Raw genomic sequence first — 10,028 nt, forward strand, 5'->3', positions numbered from 1 at the left:
TACTACTACTCCCAGCATCCCCTCTGGCCCCGTGTTGTACTACTACTCCCAGCATCCCCTCCGGCCCCATGTGGTTCTACTACTCCCAGCATCCCCTCCGGCCCCGTGTGTTACTACTACTCCCAGCATCCCTCCGGCCCCGTGTGTTACTGCATCCCCTCCGGCCCCGTGTGTTACTACCCCAGCATCCCCTCCGGCCCCGTGTGGTACTACTGCTCCCAGCATCCCCTCCGGCCCCGTGTGTTACTGCTCCCAGCATCCCCTCCGGCCCCGTGTGGTACTACTCCCAGCATCCCCTCCGGCCCCGTGTGTTACTACTACTCCCAGCATCCCCTCCGGCCCCGTGTGTTACTACTACTCCCAGCATCCCCTCCGGCCCCGTGTGGTACTACTACTCCAGCATCCCCTCCGGCCCCGTGTGGTACTACTACTCCCAGCATCCCTCCGGCCCCGTGTTGTACTACTACTCCCAGCATCCCCTCTGGTCCCGTGTTTGTACTACTACTCCCAGCATCCCCTCCGGCCCCATGTGGTTCTACTACTCCCAGCATCCCCTCCGGCCCCGTGTGTTACTGCATCCCCTCCGGCCCCGTGTGTTACTGCATCCCCTCCGGCCCCGTGTGTTACTACTCCCAGCATCCCCTCCGGCCCCGTGTGGTACTACTGCTCCCAGCATCCCCTCCGGCCCCGTGTGGTACTACTGCTCCCAGCATCCCCTCCGGCCCCGTGTGGTACTGCTCCCAGCATCCCCTCCGGCCCCGTGTGTTACTGCTCCCAGCATCCCCTCCGGCCCCGTGTGGTACTACTCCCAGCATCCCCTCCGGCCCCGTGTGGTACTACTCCCAGCATCCCCTCCGGCCCCGTGTGGTACTACTGCTCCCAGCATCCCCTCCGGCCCCGTGTGGTACTACTGCTCCCAGCATCCCCTCCGGCCCCGTGTGTTACTGCTCCCAGCATCCCCTCCGGCCCCGTGTTGTACTACTACTCCCAGCATCCCCTCCGGCCCCGTGTGGTACTACTCCCAGCATCCCCTCCGGCCCCGTGTGTTACTACTACTCCCAGCATCCCCTCCGGCCCCGTGTGGTACTACTACTCCCAGCATCCCCTCCGGCCCGTGTGGTACTACTACTCCCAGCATCCCCTACGGCCCCGTGTGGTACTACTACTCCCAGCATCCCCTCCGGCCCCGTGTGGTACTACTACTCCCAGCATCCCCTCCGGCCCCGTGTGGTACTACTACTCCCAGCATCCCCTCCGGCCCCGTGTGGTACTACTCCCAGCATCCCCTCCGGCCCCGTGTGGTACTACTGCTCCCAGCATCCCCTCCGGCCCCGTGTGGTACTACTCCCAGCATCCCCTCCGGCCCCGTGTGGTACTACTGCTCCCAGCATCCCCTCCGGCCCCGTGTGGTACTATTGCTCCCAGCATCCCCTCCGGCCCCGTGTGGTACTACTACTCCCAGCATCCCCTCCGGCCCCGTGTGGTACTACTACTCCCAGCATCCCCTCCGGCCCCGTGTGGTACTACTACTCCCAGCATCCCCTCCGGCCCCGTGTGGTACTACTACTCCCAGCATCCCCTCCGGCCCCGTGTGGTACTACTACTCCCAGCATCCCCTCCGGCCCCGTGTGGTACTACTACTCCCAGCATCCCCTCCGGCCCCGTGTGGTACTACTGCTCCCAGCATCCCCTCCGGCCCCGTGTGGTACTACTGCTCCCAGCATCCCCTCCGGCCCCGTGTGTTACTGCTCCCAGCATCCCTCCGGCCCCGTGTGGTACTACTACTCCCAGCATCCCCTCCGGCCCCGTGTGTTACTACTACTCCCAGCATCCCCTCCGGCCCCGTGTGTTACTACTACTCCCAGCATCCCCTCCGGCCCCGTGTGTTACTACTACTCCCAGCATCCCCTCCGGCCCCGTGTGGTACTACTACTCCCAGCATCCCCTCCGGCCCCGTGTGGTACTACTACTCCCAGCATCCCCTCCGGCCCCGTGTTGTACTACTACTGCCAGCATCCCCTCTGGTCCCGTGTTGTACTACTACTCCCAGCATACCCTCCGGCCCCATGTGGTTCTACTACTCCCAGCATCCCCTCCGGCCCCATGTGGTTCTACTACTCCCAGCATCCCCTCCGGCCCCGTGTGTTACTGCATCCCCTCCGGCCCCGTGTGTTACTACTCCCAGCATCCCCTCCGGCCCGTGTGGTACTACTGCTCCCAGCATCCCTCCGGCCCCGTGTGGTACTACTCCCAGCATCCCCTCCGGCCCCGTGTGTTACTGCTCCCAGCATCCCCTCCGGCCCCGTGTGGTACTACTACTCCCAGCATCCCCTCGCCCCGTGTGTTACTACTCCCCCCCGCGTGTGTTACTACTACTCCCAGCATCCCCTCCGGCCCGTGTGGTACTACTACTCCCAGCATCCCCTCCGGCCCCGTGTGGTACTACTACTCCCAGCATCCCCTCCGGCCCCGTGTGGTACTACTACTCCCAGCATCCCCTCCGGCCCCGTGTGGTACTACTACTCCCAGCATCCCCTCCGGCCCCGTGTGGGTACTACTACTCCCAGCATCCCTCCGGCCCCGTGTGGTACTACTACTCCCAGCATCCCCTCCGGCCCCGTGTGGTACTACTACTCCCAGCAATCCCCTCCGGCCCCGTGTGGTACTACTACTCCCAGCATCCCCTCCGGCCCCGTGTGTTACTACTACTCCCAGCATCCCCTCCGGCCCCGTGTGGTACTACTGCTCCCAGCATCCCCTCCGGCCCCGTGTGTTACTGCTTCCAGCATCCCCTCCGGCCCCGTGTGGTACTACTACTCCCAGCATCCCCTCCGGCCCCGTGTGGGTACTACTACTCCCAGCATCCCCTCCGGCCCCGTGTGGTACTACTCCCAGCATCCCTCCGGCCCCGTGTGTTACTACTACTCCCAGCATCCCCTCCGGCCCCGTGTGGTACTACTACTCCCAGCATCCCCTCCGGCCCCGTGTGGTACTACTACTCCCAGCATCCCCTCCGGCCCCGTGTGGTACTACTACTCCCAGCATCCCCTCCGGCCCCGTGTGGTACTACTACTCCCAGCATCCCTCCGGCCCCGTGTGGTACTACTACTCCAGCATCCCCTCCGGCCCCGTGTGGTACTACTACTCCCAGCATCCCCTCCGGCCCCGTGTGGTACTACTGCTCCCAGCATCCCCTCCGGCCCCGTGTGGTACTACTGCTCCCAGCATCCCCTCCGGCCCCATGTGGCTGCTAAGTAATGTGTGCCCTTTCTCTTATGAGCGGCTGCCCCGGGGGGTTTAGCTGTTACTGTTCCGTTAACAACTCCCAGTACCTGTTCCCCCTGTGCCAGTAGTACACAGAGGGGGGGGGCACAGGGTGCCAGTAGTACACAGAGGGGGGGGGGGGCACAGGGTGCCAGTAGTACACAGAGGGGGGGGGGGCACAGGGTGCCAGAAGTACACAGAGGGGGGGGGCACAGGGTGCCAGTGTATATACAGGGGGGGCACAGGGTGCCAGTGTATATACAGGGGGGGGCACAGGGTGCCAGTGTATATACAGGGGGGGGGGCACAGGGTGCCAGTGTATATACAGGGGGGGGCACAGGGTGCCAGTGTATATACAGGGGGGGGGCACAGGTGCCAGTGTATATACAGGGGGGCACAGGGTGCCAGTGTATATACAGGGGGGGGCACAGGTGCCAGTGTATATACAGGGGGGGAGCACAGGGTGCCAGTGTATATACAGGGGGGGAGCACAGGGTGCCAGTGTATATACAGGGGGGGGCACAGGGTGCCAGTGTATATACAGGGGGGGAGCACAGGGTGCCAGTGTATATACAGGGGGGGCACAGGGTGCCAGTGTATATACAGGGGGGGGGGCACAGGGTGCCAGTGTATATACAGGGGGGGGGGCACAGGGTGCCAGTGTATATACAGGGGGGGGCACAGGGTGCCAGTGTATATACAGGGGGGGGCACAGGGTGCCAGTGTATATACAGGGGGGGGGCACAGGGTGCCAGTGTATATACAGGGGGGGGGCACAGGGTGCCGTGTATATACAGGGGGGGGCACAGGGTGCCAGTGTATATACAGGGGGGGGGCACAGGGTGCCAGTGTATATACAGGGGGGGGCCAGGGTGCCAGTGTATATACAGGGGGGGGGGCACAGGGTGCCAGTGTATATACAGGGGGGGGGCGGGCCAGTGTATATACAGGGGGGGGGCACAGGGTGCCAGTGGTATATACAGGGGGGGGGGTGCCAGTGTATATACAGGGGGGGGCACAGGGTGCCAGTGTATATACAGGGGGGGGCACAGGGTGCCAGTGTATATACAGGGGGGGGCACAGGGTGCCAGTGTATATACAGGGGGGGGGGTGCCCAGTGTATATACAGGGGGGGCACAGGGTGCCAGTGTATATACAGGGGGGGGCACAGGGTGCCAGTGTATATACAGGGGGGGGGCACAGGGTGCCAGTGTATATACAGGGGGGGGGGTGCCAGTGTATATACAGGGGGGGCACAGGGTGCCAGTGTATATACAGGGGGGGCACAGGGTGCCAGTGTATATACAGGGGGGGGTGCCAGTGTATATACAGGGGGGGCACAGGGTGCCAGTGTATATACAGGGGGGGGCAGAGGGTGCCAGTGTATATACAGGGGGGGGTGCCAGTGTATATACAGGGGGGCACAGGGTGCCAGTGTATATACAGGGGGGGCACAGGGTGCCAGTGTATATACAGGGGGGGCACAGGGTGCCAGTGTATATACAGGGGGGGGCAGAGGGTGCCAGTGTATATACAGGGGGGGGCACAGGGTGCCAGTGTATATACAGGGGGGGGCACAGGGTGCCAGTGTATATACAGGGGGGGGCACAGGGTTGCCAGTGTATATACAGGGGGGGTGCCAGTGTATATACAGGGGGGGCACAGGGTGCCAGTGTATATACAGGGGGGGCACAGGGTGCCAGTGTATATACAGGGGGGGCACAGGGTGCCAGTGTATATACAGGGGGGGGGTGCCAGTGTATATACAGGGGGGGCACAGGGTGCCAGTGTATATACAGGGGGGGGCAGAGGGTGCCAGTGTATATACAGGGGGGGCACAGGGTGCCAGTGTATATACAGGGGGGGGGGTGCCAGTGTATATACAGGGGGGGCACAGGGTGCCAGTGTATATACAGGGGGGGGGGTGCCAGTGTATATAGAGGGGTCACTATGGGCCTTACTTGCCCCCAGGTGGCAGACGGACTGCTGAAAGCTCAGGTTGCCCTGGGGAATATCGCTGGCAAGCGGGAGCGGGTCAAGACTCTCTACAAGAAAAGTAAGTGCTGCTCCTATTGGCTGATTTGGGCAGTGGGAGGGGGACGTTGGGGCAGTGGGGGGGGGACGTTGGGGCGGTGGGGGCGGAGACGTTGGGGCCGTGGGGGCGGAGATGTTGGGGCCGTGGGGAGGGAGACGTTGGGGCCGTGGGAGGGAGAGACGTTGGGGCAGTGGGGGGGGAGACGTTGGGGCCGTGGGGGGGAGAGACGTTGGGGGAGAGACGTTGGGGCAGTGGGGGTGCCAGACTGACTCTTTGCCCCCCCCCAGTTGAAGACCTGATGAAGTACCTGGAGCCCCAGTACATAGACAGGATCGCCCTCCCCGACGCCATGAAGCTGGAGTTCATCTTGGCAGGTACCTACCCCACTGGGGCACATTATGTAGCTCAGTGCAACTCCCACTAGCTAACAGCAAGCCTTTGCCTATTGGGGGGAGGCGGGGCAGGAGGCGGAGCTCTGATGCCAGTAAGTGAATGGGCCATAGGGCTCCCCTTTTGTACCAACTAACCGGTGCCCCTTGTGCCCACAGAGGAGCAGTACATCCTGGCACAGGTGTCCCTACTGGAGCAGCTGCACGGCCTCACCCCGTACCTGGACAGCGAGCACATCAAAGGTAATGAGCCCCACGTGGCTGCCATTTCCCTCCTTTGTGTCATGTGATCAGAACCTGCCAGCCCAACTGCCATCTCCTGTCTATTGTATAGGAACCTGCCGGCCCAACTGCCACCTCCTGTTTATTGTATAGGAACCTGCCGGCTCAACTGCCACCTCCTGTTTATTGTATAGGAACTTGCCGGCCCAACTGCCACCTCCTGTTTGTTGTATAGGAACCTGCTGGCTCAACTGCCACCTCCTGTCTATTGTATAGGAACCTGCCGGCCCAACTGCCACCTCCTGTTTATTGTATAGGAACCTGCCGGCCCAACTGCCACCTCCTGTTTATTGTATAGGAACCTGCCGGCTCAACTGCCACCTCCTGTCTATTGTATAGGAACCTGCCGGCCCAACTGCCACCTCCTGTCTATTGTATAGGAACCTGCCGGCCCAACTGCCACCTCCTGTTTATTGTATAGGAACCTGCCGGCCCAGCTGCCACCTCCTGTTTATTGTATACTGTAGGAACCTGCCGGCCCAACTGCCACCTCCTGTCTATTGTATAGGAACCTGCCGGCCCAACTGCCACCTCCTGCTTATTGTATAGGAACCTGTCGGCCCAACTGCCACCTCCTGCTTATTGTATAGGAACCTGCCGGCTCAACTGCCACCTCCTGTTTTTGTATAGGAACCTGCCGGCCCAACTGCCACCTCCTGTTTTTGTATAGGAATATCTGTTTATTAGTCCCCGCCAACTGCCGCTTTCTCTGTCCCTCCCATTTATATGTGGCGGCTGGTACCGTACTATTGGCCCTTTAGCAGTCACACATCATGGATCTGAGGGAATAGTACCCTAAAACTGCCCCCCCCTTGGCAAGGGCCCGAGTGCCTGTAGGGTAACTAGAGCCCGTGGGGCGCTGAGCCCAGACTGACGGAAGGTACTGACCCAGCAGCGCCACTAACTGGAACCTTTTCTCCCTGCAGCAGTTCCCGGCCAGGCCTCCCGGCTACAGACTCTCTCCCAGATCCACATACAGCAGCAGGTAAGTGCCCATTGTAGCCCCCCAGTATCTGCCCTGTGCCACTTACCTCCTGTTACCCCTCCTGTTACCCCTCCTGTTACCCCTCCTGTTACCCCTCCTGTTACCCCTCCTGTTACCCCTCCTGTTACCCCTCCTGTTACCCATCCTGTTACCCCTCCTGTTACCCCTCCTGCCCTTCTCTCTCCCCAGGATCAGAGTGAGGAGATCACAGGGGAGGCCAAACGCTTGTTAGAGGATTATAACAAGATGGTATCCTTTCTTCTGCCATGCACATACCCACCTACCTACCTACTGACCCACCTACCTACATATATCCACCTACCTACCTACTGATCCACCTACCTACATATACCTACCTACTGATCCACCTTCCTACAGATCCACCTTCCTACAGTATATATACCCACCTACCTACCTACACCCACCTACCTATACCTACCTACACCCACCTACCTACCTACACCCACCCACCTACCTACCTATACCCACCTACCTACTGATCCACCTACCTACATATACCCACCTACCTACTGATCCACCTACCTACCTACATATACCCACCTACCTACTGATCCACCTACCTACCTACATATACCAACCTACCGACATGCACCTACAGTTGTGGCCAAAAGTTTTGAGAATGACATAAATATTGGAAATTGGAAAAGTTGCTGCTTAAGTTTTTATAATAGCAATTAGCTAATACCCCCGAGTGTTATGGGGATCAGATGAATTGCCCCTCTGTGCCGGGAAAGTGAGTCCCAAACAAACCTTCCCACTGCATCTCATTGCTGCCATTAAGGGCCCCGCTGAGATCATTTCATCGTCTCGTTAACTCAGGGGAGAATGTTGGGGAGCGCAAGGAGATCGTTATGGCTGATTGGGTTACAATGGCAGACTTGTTCAAAGGAGGGTGATGCTTGGAATCATTGTTCTTCCATTGTTTCCATGGTGACCTGCAAAGAAACGCGTGTGGCCGTCATTGCGTTGCATAAAAATGGCTTCACAGGCAGGGTATTGTGGCTACTAACATGGCACCTAAATCAGCCATTTATAGGGTCACCAAGAACTTCAAGGGAAGAGGTTCAATTCTTGTTAAGCCAGTGGCAGGATGGTCTCCTAAAGGGGGTTCAGCTGTGGGATGGGGGTGCCCCCAGTGCAGGGCTCAGGCAGCAGGCAGAGCGCATCTGCAGCACAGTGGGGCCAAGGCTTTGGGAAGGTGGCCTGGTGTCAAGCAGCAATAAAACCATTAGATTGATCTTCTGCAGAAAGTCTGGGGGCTGGGCTGTTGGGGGCTGGGCTGCTGGGGGGCTGGGCTGCTGGGGGGCTGGGCGGCTGGCGACTGGCGACTGGGGGGCTGGGGGGCTGGGCGGCTGGGGGGCTGGCGACTGGGCGGCTGGGGGGCTGGGCGGCTGGGGGGCTGGGCTGCATGGGGGGGGGCGGGTGCATGGGGGGGGGGTGTGCATGGGGGGGGGGGTGCATGGGGGGGGGGGGTGCATGGGGGGGTGCATGGGGGGGGTGCATGGGGGGGGGGGGGGGGGGTGCATGGGGGGGGGGGGGGGGGGGGTGCATGGGGGGGGGGGGGGGGGGGGTGCATGGGGGGGGGGGGCGCAAACACAAAGCCACTAATCCTGACTAACTCCCAGAAGTGATAATGAGAGAATGGGTGGCTATCAGTCAGGATTGGGCCAGAAACTGATTGTGAGCGTGCCCAGTGGCATTGCCGAGGCCTGAAACAGAAGGGCAACACTGCCAGTACTGACTCTCTGTATAACTGTGGATAAAAGCCTTTGTATGAAGGGTAATTGTATCTCCGCACAGAAACAACTGGAACACAGATCTAACAGCAGTTTAGCAGCAAATTGTGTGACAGCCAATACTTGTCATTCTCACAACTTTTGCCCACAACTGTACATACCTACATCCATCTACCTACCTACATATACCCACCTACCTACCTACATATACCTACCTACCAACATGCACCTACCTACCTACATATACCTACCTACCAACATGCACCTACCTACATATACCTACCTACCAACATGCACCTACCTACATATACCTACCTACCAACATGCACCTACCTACATATACCTACCTACCTACATTGATTATTTCAGTAAATAACAGATATTCAGCACAGAGCGGATCATCCCTATATATCCCTTTGTCTCTGTGTTGGACCTTAATGTTCTGGCCCAGACTGTTCTACTCTCCAAGCAGTTTGTGCTGTGGGATGAAGCAATATCCCAGCTGGAAGCTTCCAAGCAGCCCAAGAATGTTCCGGAATGAGCAGCAGTGTATCCGATGTCAGTGCCGCCCTGCTGGATAGAATCTAGTACTGCCCTGAAACCAATAGGCTATCCTATATCTCCTCCCCTGCACATGGCTCCTCCCCCTGTTCTCTCCTGGGGAGGATAGAGCCTAGGTCCCGGTGCCTCTGCCAGGATTGGGCTCTATGCTATAAAGGGGCCCCGGCTATAACAGGGCTGGATCCATAGTAGGGGCTGTATATAAGGACTAATAATGCCCCAGTGTACATAGACACTCTATGTTAGCAACATTCCCACATTCTGATTGGAAGAATCACAGCCCACAATCCAGCAAGGTCCCCACAGGCTCCAGGGCCAAACCAGAATACCCCCCCCCCCCCCGATTGTATCTGTCCCACCCTGGTAACCCCCAGCTTTATTTATTGCTAACCCCCCTGTATATCCTTCATATAGATGTGCCCAGTGTGCCCTTAAATGCTCAATAAACTCCATCTTACCTTTGTGTCCAGACTCGGTCCTTGGGGGGTTATGGGGGGGGGGGTGGGGGAGAGAAATACTGGCGATAACATGGTGGGGGGGTGTGCGTGTGGGGGGAAACATAACGTGCGGCTAGTCTAACAGCTCCCAGCAGGGGGCGCTCGGGTTTAGTAGAATGAAGCCCTATGGGATAACGTGCGGCTACTCTAACAGCTCCCAGCAGGGGGCGCTCGGGTTTAGTACAGTGAAGCCCTATGGGATAATGTGCGGCTAGTCTAACAGCTCCCAGCAGGGGGCGCTCGGGTTTAGTACAGTGA

General features: G+C 59.3%; 1 protein-coding gene across 1 annotated transcript in view; it reads left to right on the top strand.

Annotated features, from left to right (window-relative positions):
- dctn3 (dynactin subunit 3) overlaps positions 1-9,736 on the top strand; it is a 34,413-nt gene extending 24,677 nt beyond the window's left edge. The window contains 6 exon segments of the mRNA NM_001102997.1: positions 5,236-5,320; positions 5,587-5,673; positions 5,848-5,931; positions 6,897-6,955; positions 7,145-7,204; positions 9,164-9,736. Of these exon segments, the coding sequence (NP_001096467.1) occupies positions 5,236-5,320; positions 5,587-5,673; positions 5,848-5,931; positions 6,897-6,955; positions 7,145-7,204; positions 9,164-9,253 (465 nt within the window). The 3' untranslated portion in view covers positions 9,254-9,736.
- Positions 9,737-10,028: the final 292 nt, after the last annotated feature.

This window comes from Xenopus tropicalis, chromosome 1, assembly GCF_000004195.4.
Source record: "Xenopus tropicalis strain Nigerian chromosome 1, UCB_Xtro_10.0, whole genome shotgun sequence".
Taxonomy (NCBI): Eukaryota; Metazoa; Chordata; class Amphibia; order Anura; family Pipidae; genus Xenopus; species Xenopus tropicalis.